We start from the raw sequence: 15,662 nt of genomic DNA, 5'->3' as shown, positions 1-15,662 counted from the left end.
GGTGGGGGGGAGGGAGAGGGGGAGAAAACCCAGATGAGAGCAGCAGTACAGGTTTAACTTGCTCAGCATGGCTTCATTTACGACTTCACTCTGACACAACATGGGACTCAGGATGGCAGAACCATAATGGTAAGTTTTCAAGACAGCAGCCTCACTTCTTTGTTTTAAGATTCCTTGTTTGGATCAAGAACAAAAGTAAAATCCAACTGCTTTGTGTTGTAAATTTAAGAATCTTTTCATACAAGTTAATTTTCTCTGTTCATTTCATTTTTGCTTTGACTGATTCCGGTTGTATTTACAAACTGCATTCTTTTACAAATAGAGGCTCGGATCATATTGAAGTAAAATTAGTGTTTTAAAGACACACGGGCGCGCTCTGGTAGAGTTCCTGTTAAGATTTGAAAACTTGTTAATGATTAGACTAACCTCAAGTTCTGTTTAACTCCACTCATAAAAGACTTCACTGTTTCTTCATCCTTCCTGTAGCAGGTCACACACATTCATGTAATTTAGGATTCTGATTTGTCATTGTTTTATTTCTCGTTTTCCACCATATAGTTCTTCATTATTTCTCGCTATGAAGTGAGGACTTGCAGAGAGGATTTAACACCACCAGCCAAAGCAGTCTGCCACAGATTCATAAAATGGATCACAGACATCCAACAGAACCTCTCCGGAGACAAGCTGCTGTCTACACTGACAATCCATTGCCTCTGATAGACAGTAATATATATGAAACCATTTCAGAAATTAATGACAGTAATAGTGTTTATCAGAGCAACTTGAATGGTCTTCTAGGCCCTCATGAACCCCAACCCAAACCTCCTGAGTCAGGACTTCCTGGGAATTCCAACCCCAATGATCTCAGAATACCACCAGCATTCTCTTATAGGCGTCAGAGTACACCGCTAGAACCTAGACGTGTACCCCCTCCTCTTCCCCCCAGGCCAGACAACCAGCAGACTTTGTCTGCTCCTAAACTACTTCGCTCTGCCACAGAAGTAAATCAATATGTGAGTATTTTAAGTAGTTTTCTCCTAGATGATATCTTCAATAATCCCAAATCAAAAATGGGGGAAAAAAATTCTAAAGTGTGAAGTTGATATTTTTCCCCCCACTTAGGATCCATGGTCTATCACCATAATAGACTGTCCAGAAGGCAGCACCAAAGACCTGGCTTCTTTTTGTGCCGCAACAACAAGGCAAGACAAGGAATTATATGATACTGTTGTAAAAACTACACATATGAATTTAAAAGCTCAAAGATAAAGATCCTTTCTTGTTTTACTAGCTACATACGGTATATTTTCTTCTGTCGTCTATCACTTTCTCATTGTCAAACCTGTGTGTTTTTTGGCTCCTTCGACAGGCTGATGTCACAGCACAAACACACAGACAGAGTCCACAACTCCGGCATCATATGGGGTCGACTGTTACACATCCACCCTGCCCTGCTGCAGCAGGTGGAGGTGACAGTCTGGGTGTCCAACGAGCAGAATAATCACCAGGTTCCCCTCCCCACCCCAGGTAAGAAAAACTCATGGAGTGATTGGGAAACGACAGATAAAATCTCAGTACCAATGCATAATACAAGGTTCTTACACATACCAGGTATGTGTTTAAAGTATTTGATAAGTACTAGATGTGTACCCGTTAAGTACAAGGCACATACCTGGTATGTACTGGGCATTTACATGGTACATACTAAGTAAGCATTGTGTACGTACCTTTTACCGAGTGAGTAGAAGATACATACAAGGTACATACCCAGTACTTAACAGGTACTCACATAGTTCTTAGCAGGTACTTACCTGATATATACTGGATACTTACCTCCTACCTACCTGGTACATACTCAGTACATATCTGGTGACGACTAGGACCAGGTTGTATTATAAAGTGACTTGTTATCCTGTACTTTCAAAGTTTATTATTGTTTCTTACTTAGTATGTACCTGGTAAGTACCCAGTAAGTAACCTGTGCGTACCAGGTAAGTACTAGGTACAAAAGTGGTATGTACTGGGTACCTACAAGATCAGGACCCAGTAAGTACTATGTAAGTACCCATTATGTACCCAGTATGTATTCAGACGTTATATGGGGTTGACTGGTACACATCCACTTTGCCCTGCTACAGAAGGTGGAAGTGACAGTCTGTGTCCACCAAGCAAAATAATCACCTGTATATACCAGATGAGTACTAAGTACATACCCTGTATGCAGCGGATATGTACCTGGTACTTACACACACTTTTACAGTAAGCACACCTACTGATTCACGGTTGTTATGAAATAAAATATCAACAGCTGTTGGCAGAAGTGTGTGGACTCTGACCTCTTATCCTTAATTCAGTAAACTGCAAGGTGAAGGATCTAATCGATCGATTCTGCCAGCTGCTGGATTTCTCTGCCAAAACAAGTGGGGAATATGTTTTAAAACTGTGTGACACTGAGGAGTTTCTCAGGAAGTAAGTATGCCACCATTTTTGTCCAGTAAGACAAAAAAAATCAGGAATGCACCTCTTCTTTCTATAGATCTGATTTCATCAAAGGTGCATTGTTCAGTTTGCTGTTTTCTGTCTCTTCTTCTAGTGATGAGCTGCTTGGGTTGCATGAGACGGTTCAGATCTATTACAAGTTAAATATGGGGATCAGTCTTCGACTGCTCAACACAAACAACCTGACGCGTCATCTGGCCAGAGACGTGAGTCAGTTCAAATTCCTTCTCTGATCCCTCCCACACTTCAGATTACATATCGAGCAGGGCTGGCCTTTTCTTCAAACTTGAAATGCTACTTTCTCAAACACCTGTGCTTTGGGCTTTAGCGGGTTTGTCGTCATCTTCAGGGTTATTGTGGCTGTAAACCCTTCCACCCTGAAGTCTTGACTTTGTTTTGTTTACACATAAAGCCACTGTTGTAGTATAAAACACAGTAAATGGCATATTATGCAATTTTATTGCCATTTATCAGTTTAACATGCTTTGTTTGAACTATGTAGTCAATGTTGTTTGTTAAAACCTTCAACTACAAACTGAAAATGTTCCTAATCATTGTTTAAATCTGTGTTAAATTTCTAAGGCTGAAGATGACAGAATTGCATGTCAACCAAACCAGTTCCTGTGTCCCGTCAGTGTCTATAGTACCTCCAAGTAAGAGAAGAAGACGTTGGGCTTTTTACATCCGCAGTTTGAATTAGCTTTCAGTACAGCTGCTCAGTGTGTTTAGAGTCAACCACAATTTGTTTGCAGGAAACACTTCATGTGCGATTGGCACTTTGTCATTTGTGTGTGTTTTATACTTTTTGACAGGCTGAGCATGCTGGACATCCTGGGTACTTACAACAGACAAGTAGCAGATCTCATGAGAACTAAGGTCAGAAAATATAACAAATCCATTGGTGACTTTATTGTCCTGAAGGGATAGTTTAAATTTTTTTGAAGTGAAAAGTTATAAACAGTAGCTTACCTATTATAAAAAACTCCTTGAACATCCTCAGTTTGGAAAAACAGAATTTAATTCTGACCGGATTGACAAACTTAATTTGAGTGGGTCAGTGCATTGATCTCAGTGTGACAACGCTAATGTCTTCATTTAAGTTGTATATTTTTACATCTTTAGTCAGGGATGCACATCAACGAGCTTGTGACCACTGTTCGCACCATCAGCCATCTTCTATCTGGACTTACATGTCAAGAATTAGAAGATGCCATCGGTGGAGTCAATAGAATCCGACACACAACTCCGGTAGGATATCTGCACACATTTGTATATTTACTCTCAAATTAAAATGTGAGTTTATTATAAACCTCTTTCATTTATTAAAATTGTACTAAAGTTAAAAATGCAGCCAATAATTGCCGTTGGTAAACATTGTATGCTGTGTTTCTCCTGTCTGTTTTATAGAGTCATGATGAGATGTCTGAAACTGGTAAGTGGTTTTAAAGACTTTGCAGCATGCCTGTATGTGTTTGAAATGACAACTAAAAAAGTAGTATGCAAAGGTTTAGGAAAGGTTTGTGCAGCTGCAAGTATAGCTGAATTAAACATGACCTGATTTCTAAACATTCTCCACGAAAGAGCTTGTGTAGTATCATTGATTTCTATGGATTTTATTCGGAATCAGAAGTCTAAAGCATTTTACGTGGATAGTTTGCTTGAACTTGGAGACCTGCACTTGATCTCTGTTGTGTGTGTTTGTGTGAAGTTTCTAATTGGATTGCTCTCTTCTATCAAACATTTTAGAACTAAAATTGAAAATAACACGTGGTGTTGTCTAAATTTGTGTTCTAAAATCGTATGGATGAAAATGACTCAATGAATTGTTGAACCTGCAGAAGAAAAAACTAAAGCATTAGTAAAAATAATGTAAAAAGTAAACTGTGAGTGGACTTGAAGTACTGATGTGCTCTCTGACTGTGTCCGTATTACAGCTGTGATTATGCTCAACGGGGCACTGCAGAAAGTGCTGCAAACATATTTTGACAATTTCCAGTCAGACTTCAGATCCCAAAGAATCATCGGCAGCCCCGAAGTCTATGACATTGACAGCAACCACGACATCCTGCAATTTAACATTGCATCTATCTACAAGCTGAACCCTGGCTGGCTGAAGTACGTCACACCCACGTTCACCTCATACATGTTTTAATCAACACTAAGTCATGCACACATAAAAAAAAAAGTTGAATATGAAGCCTGGATCTCATCTGCTTTCTCCTTTTTTGCCCAATGTAGTTATGAAAGCTTTTCTGTTACTTGCGACGTGACGTATGGAGAAACAAAGATCTGTGACACCGGCGTTTCTGAAAATATCAGCACAGCCTTGTCACACGGAAACAAGATTTCCTGTAACCGCCTGTAAGATCACTGCATACCATAAAGAGCAAACTGTTAACAGATGACAATGACATAGTACAGTAAAGACGAAACAAAGTATATAATTATGAGATAATTAAAGCGTGCGTGCTTGTATATTTCAGAATGGTGTTTCCCGTTCCTGTAAATCAGCTGCCGTATGAGTGCATGCTGACGTTTCGCCTCAAAGGCGCAAAGCGGAACAAAAATCCCGAGCTTTTAGGCTGGGCCGTGCTACCTCTGTACAACGACAGGTGGGTTTTGTAAAAATCTGGCACAAAGGGTTATGAGTCATGTTAAAGCGATGAAATGAGATTTTGTGAAAAGAATATGAACAATTAACATCTTATCTGTTGCAGATAGCTCTTTGAACAACCTCAGTGTAGGCAAACAGAGTTTAATGTGACATAGTTAAAGCTGCAGCCCATGGTTGTGTAACAAATATGTGTGAATAAACTTCATGAGTGTTATGGAGACAGATGATGTTGATTACATTTTCTCAGCCAAATCCAGTGAAATTATGTTGTGTCCTGCACTTTTTGCAAGAATATCATATAATTCCTGTTGGAATAAACGTGTCATTTGAATCTGACAGCAAAGTAAAGCTTTGTAGGATAGTGTCGGCAGGAAGTGCAGTGAAATCTTTGAGACTGGAGCTGTTTTACAACGCCAACTATCCACTTTGGTCTTGACCTCATTTCGACAGCCAGTTAGCTTGTCACTCCAGTCAGAATTATACTTGAAGAATTCATCTCCTTCCTGTTTTTGTTAACCTGAGATTGTTCAAAGCGCTAACTACAACCGGCTGTTATCTACGCTTTTTATCAGCTTGGGAACTGATTTTAACATAATGGCTGTGTAACAGCATTAAGTGTACACACTCTGTCTGCTTAGGACTCTTGTAGGAGGAACTGTCCTGCTCAGTCTTTCTACTCTTCGTGAGCTCCCATTTCCTCCCTCCCCTGCCCTGTCTGATCTCCACAAACAGCCCATAGGAGTCATACTGCAGGTCAGTAGTACCAGACGACTCTGCCGTCATGTTGACCAAATCACACAAACGGCTTCTAAACCACCCCCCCACCCCCCACCCCTTTTTCTCCTTTTTCAGCTTGAGTTTGACAGTGAGGTTAAGTGGGAATATTGCAGACCCATAGCTCTTCCCGAGTCAATCGAATTCTCTCAGCCCTGTCAGGAAGTGCAAAAAAAAATGTTGGATATTTCCAAAAAGAATTGCCTCTGCTTGTGAGTAGATTTCAAATTTCTTTCACAAAAATAATTTGCTGTAACAAAAATGTTGTAATCAAAAAACAATAATCTTTCTTTTACAAGCTTGTCGAAAAATGAGAGGGCTTTCCTGTGGAGTAAACATTTCTGCAGCGACAAATCGAGCACCTTCCTACACCTGCTGCTTAGTGGCGTCCCCGGGTGGCAGCCTCAGGACTTAACAGGAATCTATACCGTTGTTGACAACTGGCTCATCCATCTACCTGAGGAGGCTCTTTTCCTGCTCACTGCCAGGTGAGCAGCGCTGGGTTCACATAAAAACAGTCATTTATTCTTTTCACATATTTTATAATTGAAAACAAACACTAAAACACCAAAAAAAATCAAAAGATTTGGGAAATAAAAACAATATGGTATTTGTTTTTTGGTTTTTTTGGCTCATCTGGCTTTTAGGGGTCTGACATTAATCAACACAGGTCTTCAGTATGAGTTATCCAACTTGGCAAAAGCATTATTATCAGAAAGCATAAGTTGTCTGGTTATTAACACATGCTAACTTTAATATGTTTTAGTTATCACACAAAGTACTTAATTTAGACTTAAGGTTTTTCTTTGTTAAATCCACTTGGTGCTTTATGCTTGACTTTTATCTGTCTTTTTGTGTCCTAAAAAGTAACACAGCACAGCGCCAGCACCCTTGGCGTATACACGGTCTGTCGATGTTCCACACACATACATTTGCGTAGTAACATAGATGCTGTTTGTTTAAGAAAACAGTAACAAACTAAACAAATGGCGTCGTGCAAAAGTGCAGAGGTTTGATATTGCTAATGTTTTATCACACTGGTATGTTGTTTTTGAGAGAGTTGTGTTATTAACATGAAAAATGTTTTTATTTTTTTTAAAAACTGGCCCTTGTAGCCATTAGCCTCATCTGGACAAAGACTTTTGCCTCTTTCTCAACAGTCTGTACTTTATGACTGATGTTACAGCTGGTACCAACTACTGATGACTATTTGACAGAACATCACTTAAAAGTTAACCTGACTATCTCTTTAAACCATTGTAGTGATATTCCTTTAATCTCCATATCATGTTCTCAATTTTGAGTTTTATTTCAATCTTTTTTTTCCAGCTTTCCCGATCAGACTGTTCGGCTGGCTGCAGTGCAGTACTTTCAGCAAATTTCAGATGGAGAACTCGAGGTGTATCTGCCACAGCTGGTCCAGGTTAGCAAACAAACACACAGCTGGAACATTTACAAAAGATCTAATCTCAGCGACAAAACGCAGGATTCATTTTCTACCCTTCAGATTTATTTTCTACCATACACATTAGAAATTCACATTACATTGTGAATTTCTACCATTCACAATGTAGTCATTCTTCGTCCTGTGTGTGTTGATGGGTCCATTGTTTTCTGCACAAGGCAAAAGTCCGGTTGTGTTACTACTTCCGTTGTTCACAGTCAATTTCAGTTCAGAATATGTGGTAAAGTTTGTGGTTCTTTTAGTCATTTAGTAAATCTGCGTGTCCTGCAGGCTCTGAAGAACGAGTGGAAACTGGACGGACCTCTGGTGATGCTGCTCTTGGAGAGATCTGTGAAGAACATCAGGATTGCCCATCAACTTTACTGGTGAGTCCACCTTCAATATAGAGCAGTAAAGATTTGGAGTTTACTAATGAATCTGTTTTATTCACAATGATTTTAATCGCTGCTCTAATTAAAATAAAACTAAAAAAGCTTTCACATTACTGTGCAGCTTCTTTTCTTTTATACTTGCTCTACTAGATCATTATTATTTAATTTCCACTTGTCCACATCACAAAGGCTTCATTTATCCCTTAAGAAGAACAGAGACATTAATTCAAGCCTTGAGCAGACTGAAAACCAAAAAAAATCTTGATCATTCCTGCTTTTGTATCTTATTTTCTTTTCTAATCTTCAAGACACCTATTAGCCCAGATATTTTTGAATGTGTGTTGAAATATTCAGATTTATAACACCAATAAGATAAGATTTATTAACTCTTTTAGGACAGAGCAATGGATGAAGTAAACACTTTTTCGTATGTTTGATAAAAACTTATTTCTACACTAAGTTGGACAGTGTGGAAGAGATTTGTCATTTTTATTTTGATGTTATTTTTGCAGCACATCTGTAACATTTTTCAGTTATACACGTGGCTTTTGTTCCAGACCCCTGTGCTAACAGAGTTCTTGTTTCAATAAACTGCTAGGCTGCTGGAAGATGCCCGCCTGGATCCTTACTTCCATGGCTGGTTTAATAAAATTCAGGCCACCCTGATGCACTGCTGTGGCCGAGCACTGAAGGAGGAGCTGAGACATGAAACTCGAATGGTGCAAATACTTGTACAAGTGGCCGAAAAAGTTCGCTGTGCTGAAAAGGCTCGACGCAATGTAGGTAGAAACGATCCCTTGTTTCGAATACACACTGACTTGTAATCCTTCATGGTTGGAGGAGTAAAAAGTCCCTTACTGGAGTTTGTCTGCCATTTCATTGTTTTTACAGAATGTTTTGAACCATGAAAGGTGGGCAATTTATGACTTTTTCAAAGGCGGGGGTAGCTGTTCTCTGCCACTGGATCCTGCAGTCATTGTAAAGGGAATAGACATTGAAGTAAGAACATCATACAACACATAACCCTTACATTGGACACTGCAAATCACTGGTGTTTATTTCTTGATTTGCAATTTACAGGCCTGTAGGTTTTACAACTCCAATGCTGCTCCTCTGGGGATCACATTTATCTGTAAAGACTATCAAGCTAAGAACGTTGGTGTAATGTGCAAGGTGAGCAGCTACACAAAGCTTTTTGTGTTTGGTTTTTATTTCAAGGGGAAATTACTCTAACACACATACATTTGTCATTCAGACTGGAGACAACCTGCGTCAGGACATGCTGATTCTTCAGATTGTCCACGTGATGGACATGGTGTGGCTTCAAGAGGGGCTAGATCTGCAGATGATCACCTACAGGTGTCTGTCAACAGGCAATGCTCAGGGTAAAGCTGCTTTAATAGGCCATTATTTCACATTTTCACTTATGATTACCTGCCACCAGGAGAAGACAGACAATATTAGTATTACCTCTGTGTGTGTGTGTGTGGAAATGCATTCAAGCATTCCTTGAAAGCTGAGCCTTTAACTGCCTATGCTGATGCTGTCTTGTGGCTGACAGGCTTGGTGGAAATTGTGCCTGATGCTGTGACCCTGGGAAAGATTCATCAGGAGTTTGGCCTGGGTGGGACACTTCGAGAGGACACGCTGGAGAAATGGTTCCACGAGAGGAACAAAACTAAGGAGCAGTACGAAAAGGTTGAATCTTAATTTAACCTTACATTTTACAGTCTCATATTTTTGATTTACTCTGTGTCATCTTTATGTTGTGTGTGTGTGTGTGTGTGTGCAGGCTGTGATGAACTTCATCCACTCGTGTGCAGGGTGGTGTGTCGCCACCTTCATCCTGGGGATCTGTGACCGCCACAACGACAACATCATGTTGAAGCCAACTGGACACATGTTCCACATCGACTTCGGCAAAATCATGGGCAACGCGCAGATGTTTGCAGGCTTTAAAAGGTATGTTGATTTTTTTTTTAAAAAGGCAACTTTGTGGTGAGGACATGTTAAGTTCAGAGCGAGACAGAGCAGTAACCTTCTTCGACACAAAACTAGGGATCGACCACCCTTCGTTTTCACGTCTGAGATGAAGCACTTCATCAGCGGTGGGGGGAGGAAGCCCCAACGCTTGCATCACTTCGTGGAGCTCTGCTGTGAAGCTTACAACATAATCAGAAGGCGCTCTGCTCTGATCCTCAGCCTGTTGGAGCTGGTAGGACTTTTTTTAAATAAGCATACAGTAACACTCTATCCATATAACATCTTTACATTAATAATGTGGATTTCCAGATGCTTTGTGCAGGAATGCCAGAACTGAAGGACTCCAATGATCTGCAGTACGTCCATAACAACCTCAGACCTTTCGACACAGACCTGGAAGCCACTTCCTACTTTACAAAGTAACTTAATTTGTGCAGCTTTTTGATAAATGCCTTGCATGTTTTCTTTGTTTGAAGTTGTATTTAAAAGGATAGGTCTGATTTTTTGAAGTGGGGTTCTCTGACGAGGTTATGATCAATTAATATCTTACCTGTTGTAGACAGCTTTTTGAACAACCTCAGTTTGGCGAAACGGAGTCCAGTTCTGACTGGATTGACAATATCTATGGCACAAGCAAAGCTAAAACCAAAATGAACTGCTGCCATCCTAAAACAACTTAAATTTACAAAAAAATGTATAGTAGTTCGTGCAAATTCTATTTTATGAACATTTATGTAAACAGTTTCAAATTACAAATATATTCCAGCATTAATATAATAAAGTTTCTACCAGAAGTACTACAGCTAGCTGATACTGCCGCTACAAGTGCTCGCAAATAACCATGGATTGATAGGTTAATAATTGTGTAATGTGAAATTGATGATAATGTAAAGTAAAAGTAGCAGCATGAATCCCTATTAGATTTTCAATCTGATCAAAATTAAACTCTGTTTCTCCAAACTGAGATCATTCAAAATGCTATCTACATCAGGTAAGATATTAATTGATCACAACCCTTCCACAGAATCCCACTCCAAAAGATCTGAGTTATCACTTTAATGTGATTTTTTTGTTTTGCCCCTGATGTAGGAAAATCAAGGAGAGCATGGGCTGTGTTGCAGTCAAGTTCAACTTCTTCGCACACACCATGGCTCAAGGGAAGAAACAAGACTCACAAGCTCTGGATATCGTCCCTGCTCCGAGCACCAACATCCAGAAGGCTGTCATTCATGCCTACTCCGGCAGGGGAAAAGATGTGGTGAGGCCGCGTGTTGCGTTTCTGTGTTGCACCTGACGCACCGCAGAGCTTTGCGTTAGAGCTTCAAAACTCAGGGAGCTGATAAAACACGCCGGAGCTGACGGCAGGTTCACACGTTTCTGGTCTGGGAGGAATAATCCATTACTCTCAGCTGATAGTGTATGTGTTTGCTGTGACTCGCGGCCTCTTAAAGAGTAGTGCTGTGCTTGGGAAGTCTTAGCATGCCTCCCTGGAGTTGAGCTGAGTGATCGTGATGTTTGTCGGTGTCTCAAAGCTCTTTGATCAGCGGAGGTTTACTTATGACAGGTTTGGAATCACAGTGGAGTACAGAGATTTGCCTGGTTATTAAAAAGACTGCAGTTCATGTGACGTTTCAGTGCTTTAACTGAGACATCAGCAGTTAATACTTTAATACTGTCACCCTGTCTGCATGCTTCAACACAGACTTATGAACTAGCTCGCATGTATTTTTTTATGTTTGTGAATTGCAGACCTATCAGCTGGAAATAACCATTGACGATGGTTTGTTGAGAACTGAAATGACATTTGGGCAATTTGAAAATATTCATAAGAAGCTGCAGAAAATCTTTAACAAGCTGCCACAGTGAGTAAAAAAAACACTCTCACATCACATTTTAAGATTATTATTGCTATTATTTAGATTATTTGAACACTGCTAGTCTTTTAACCATTTTGTTAAAGTAAAGCTTGTTTCTTATTGCAGGTTTCCTGGCAGGTATCAGATGTCATTCACCTCAGATCACAGAAAGCACCAGCTGAATAAATACCTGACAGAGCTTTTTGAGGGACCTTGCAAAGGAGTAAGTTTCTGATTTGAGTGGCTGATTTTTCGCAGAACTTTCACAGTCGCTTTGAAATGTGTCGCTGTATCATCTACAGGATGAATATGTGTGCAGCTTGTTTCTGGACGGCCCCAAAATGAACGACTCTACGGATACAGGTCTGTTTTAAGGAAAGCCTAACCTAAATTTATTTATTGCTAACGTTTTGTTGTAATGTCCTGACACTGATGTAATTGCATGTTGCAGGGGTCGTTCCTCAAATCCAGCTACATATTTTGTATTCGAACAGCAGACTCTCTGTGTTGATAAAACACCTGAGGAACATTGTAAGTTCACCGTATTTGTGGTTTGAGATTTTTTTTTTTTTAAAAGCACAGGCTGTAAACGTGCTCTTTTGGGGTTTGTTTTCTGTTTTCAACAGAAGCAATCGAATGGCTGTAACCCTGATTCCTACGTAGTCACTCGTCTGAGACCAGATCCTCTGCAGAACTCTAAAAGGAAGACAAAAGTGGTCCGTAACAACGACAACCCCACCTTCAATGAGCTGGTAAATCTTCCTATATGCTGTCTATGAATTAGCACAAAAAGGAATAGTTTGGTCATATTAAAATCTCTTATGTGTAAAAGTTATAATTCATATCTTACACAACCTACAGGTGAGTTTGGACAAAGATAGTTTATGTCTGGCAGGACCAATGAGCTGTTTGAACACACACAAAAAGATCTGGTTTTGAAATATCAGTTTTTAGATCATTATGGTCTGAATGGTCTCATTTCTAAAGCATATTTAAAGTGTCTTTAGTCTTAAAAACTTCACAGTTACAATTCAATGCTAATAGTAAATTTTAAACTTTTGCACTGCTGTCAATTTTGCATTAAAAAGTGTTTTGGGGAAAATGCAGGGACAAAATGACTGCTGAATGTGAGTCCTGGATGCCCCAGACGTGCTACATGTCACTGCTACTGTTGCTATTTATGTTCCAAATAGCCACAGAATTACATGTGAATAATCAAACAATGCAAAACAGACAGCAGTGTAAAGGTTTATAAAGTAGCATTTGCATCAGCAGCAGAAAAAATGAGCTTTTTTAATATGGCAGCAGCAAACCATATTGAAAAAAATCATAACCAGGCAAAAATCAAAGCTAATTCTGCTTAAACACAAAACAGGAAGTTTACAAAAGCAGAACAACAGATGACCAAGCCACTAAAATCAGAGCAAAAGCCCTTTGTGCAATGAACTCAAGAAAATCGAAACTAAACCAAAAACAAGAACCAAAACCAACTGAACGTAGAGAAGAAGACAATGCTTATGTCCTTTGTGACAGAGCCACTGTGTTTCATGTGTGCTAATTGTTTATCATAATTCAGTAATGTGTTAGATGAAATAGACCGTGCAGTCAGCGCCAAATATCAGTTAATCAGCTGATCTCAACTCATGTCCACATTATCTAATCAATTACCAGCTTCCCTTCTCTTCATCCACTTGTTAAATCTCATTAAGAGCAGCTTTATTCAAACTGCCTTTGGGCTTTTTCTCCTGCAGCTGCTTTCCAACCAAACTCCACTTGTATTAAAACAGATCCTGACTGAAGGTTAGGGTTGTCACTGACTCTTGTTTCCTAAACAGAGTCATACCATCAACAAAACATCACTATTCATTGTTAGTCCAACTGCATGAGGCTGTAAATATGGTTTTGATGAATAGTAGTGCCATCAAATTAGTTTTGTGAATTAAATGAAGAAGAAAAAAGAGAAATATTGTGCAGTAAATAGGAATTAATATAAAACATGAACAGGTTATAACTGAACAAACCCTTTATTTTGATTTGTTGATACAAATGATAAAGAAACTGTTCTGTTTCTCAACTGCCCGATCCCTGTTCCTGTGCTATATCGCAGGATGTCATGCTCAGAGTATGTGTTGCTAATGACTCTCAACTATCCCCACATCATATTTTAGCTCAGTACCTGCAAAATTGACTGAGTTATAGCCATTTTTGTGTTGGAACAGAAAGACATCATAGCCTGCCTTCACTCACTGACAAGGGGCAATAAAAATACTTCAAAAATGTCTCATTATCACCTAAATATGTGGATCCTTTTTTTAGTTGAATCCTGTATATGTATTCTGTCTTAAGATGAAGAGCTGCCACTCTGACTTTTATGAATCCACTCAGACTTTAATGCATGCACTTCCTGTGCGGCTGCTGTCCTCGCTGCGTGGTGTGATCTTTAAAAGCTGAACCAGAAGTCTCTGACTTGCTTTTGCAGCCTTTTGCTACATTTTATGTGAAAGTCTGACAAAGTCAAATGAATCAAAACAATATAAAAAAAACCCTCTCTTTTCCACTTTTCTGACTAAACTTTTAAACCTAAATTTTCCACAAACTGTTTTTGTGATTTTAGTTCTGTTTGCTAGTTTAAGACAGTGCCTCTTTTTCACAGCTGGAGTACAAAAATATCCCGGTGTTGCACGGGATGGTGCTGGGGGTGACGGTGAAGAGCAAGAAGAACAAGAACAAGTTTGTTGGCGCAACCAGCATTAAACTGGAGGATGAACTGCTTGACAAAGAGAGTTGGTTTCCTCTAGGGAACTGTATAATCTGACCCTGAGAGCGGCACTGAAGGCCTGCTGCCAGCAGGGGGTGCCAACACACCAAGGGAACATCATCCCAAACATCTTTTCTTTTTGTCAAACCTCAAAGGGAGACAAACACAAAAGTCTCTCCATGACAATAATGTAAATAATTTTAAACTCAGCCTTATTGTAAAGTTGTGTTTGGATCAGTTTATGAAGTTCAGAAGGAAGATACATCGACGTTTACTGTGAAATTCTTCACGTTTGCTGTTTATCATTTTCCTATTAAAATTTTAATCAAATGTTTCCCAGGTGATTGATGAAGGAAAGGCCACACTGCTCGTCATAACTGCACTTTCATTTGTAATCTACGTTTGTTTTACTTCACTGTGAGTGCTTAAATCCCCTGTGTGGTCATGACTGTTGATTAAGGCGACGTTTGGAGCTGGCTGCCTGTTACCTGCTCAGACATGTTTGTCCCTTCTGGCGGCGTCCACTGGATGTCCTTGACCAGGAGAAATGGAGGGAGAGGGTGAGGAAAAGGGGTGAGGAGAGTGTGTGAGCGGGATGACAACTCAGCATCTCGGGCCTGAGGGGGGCTGAGTTAACACCCCCTCCTCCATCTTCTGTCTTATCCATCAGTGGCATTCAAACACAGCTGGGCACGTGCACACACAAACGCACAACATGACAGCACAAACACTCATTCACACACACACACACACACACACACACACACTTTCCCTTTCTGGGCCAAGGCAGGTCTTCATGCTATCTTAATGCCATCGCCGTCCTGACAGGCCCGCTGACCCGTACTTTCCTTTTCCTCATTTAAAGGATTTAAAGAAGAACGAAGATAGAAATAGACTTCTCTGCACTGGATTCACTTCAATAATGTATACCTCTTCGGAAGCTATTTATATTCTTCTCTGATATGTTTTATTTTAAGGGAAATAGAACAGGAAGGAAATGCTGCTTGCTCCCTTTTGATCATTGTATTCACGGAGTATTACTAAACTCCCATACGGAGTCCCATCTATTAGTTTGAAGGTAATGATAAATAGAAAACCTACTTTTGAGATAATTGTTTAAAATCTCATGTGCTAACAACTTTCATGTAATAGTTGCTTTAAAACAAAGCATGAATTTTTACTTTAATGTTACTCCAGGGATTTCTCAATTGAGAGATGCAAGCAAGGAAAACATCATTTTTTAGTCTTTTCAGGACTGCTGGAACTTTCTGCTCCTTTCTTCTGTAGCTCCCAAACAGACATTTCTATTTTTTGACAATAAATTGATATTTATATTTGGAGA

General features: G+C 39.6%; 1 protein-coding gene across 1 annotated transcript; it reads left to right on the top strand.

The window, feature by feature from the left end:
- The first annotated feature begins 38 nt into the window (after nucleotides 1-38).
- Nucleotides 39-15,660, top strand: pik3c2g (phosphatidylinositol-4-phosphate 3-kinase catalytic subunit type 2 gamma). The gene is made up of 33 exons (XM_017405504.2): nucleotides 39-129; nucleotides 559-1,013; nucleotides 1,123-1,202; nucleotides 1,370-1,527; nucleotides 2,355-2,469; nucleotides 2,594-2,705; nucleotides 3,082-3,152; nucleotides 3,312-3,375; nucleotides 3,622-3,747; nucleotides 3,907-3,931; nucleotides 4,434-4,614; nucleotides 4,738-4,860; nucleotides 4,983-5,111; nucleotides 5,752-5,866; nucleotides 5,966-6,099; nucleotides 6,187-6,375; nucleotides 7,217-7,310; nucleotides 7,623-7,717; nucleotides 8,322-8,502; nucleotides 8,615-8,722; nucleotides 8,804-8,896; nucleotides 8,979-9,108; nucleotides 9,285-9,421; nucleotides 9,516-9,685; nucleotides 9,782-9,938; nucleotides 10,016-10,125; nucleotides 10,796-10,964; nucleotides 11,456-11,568; nucleotides 11,689-11,785; nucleotides 11,865-11,925; nucleotides 12,014-12,093; nucleotides 12,189-12,314; nucleotides 14,216-15,660. Exons 2-33 carry the CDS (start codon nucleotides 645-647, stop codon nucleotides 14,375-14,377), a joined length of 4,074 nt encoding a protein of 1,357 aa, XP_017260993.1. The 5' UTR covers nucleotides 39-129; nucleotides 559-644; the 3' UTR covers nucleotides 14,378-15,660.
- Nucleotides 15,661-15,662: the final 2 nt, after the last annotated feature.

Source organism: Kryptolebias marmoratus, linkage group LG11 (assembly GCF_001649575.2).
Source record: "Kryptolebias marmoratus isolate JLee-2015 linkage group LG11, ASM164957v2, whole genome shotgun sequence".
Taxonomy (NCBI): Eukaryota; Metazoa; Chordata; class Actinopteri; order Cyprinodontiformes; family Rivulidae; genus Kryptolebias; species Kryptolebias marmoratus.
The sequence above is the reverse complement of the archived record's forward strand: the minus strand, read 5'-3'. Positions and strand labels throughout refer to the sequence as shown.

Coding starts and splice junctions, on each gene's coding strand:
- pik3c2g (XM_017405504.2), top strand. CDS start 645: ATGGATCACAGACATCCAACAGAACCTCTCCGGAGACAAGCTGCTGTC. Junction 3,153..3,311: donor AGTGTCTATAGTACCTCCAA/GTAAGAGAAGAA, acceptor ACTTTTTGACAG/GCTGAGCATGCTGGACATCC. Junction 5,112..5,751: donor CTACCTCTGTACAACGACAG/GTGGGTTTTGTA, acceptor CTGTCTGCTTAG/GACTCTTGTAGGAGGAACTG.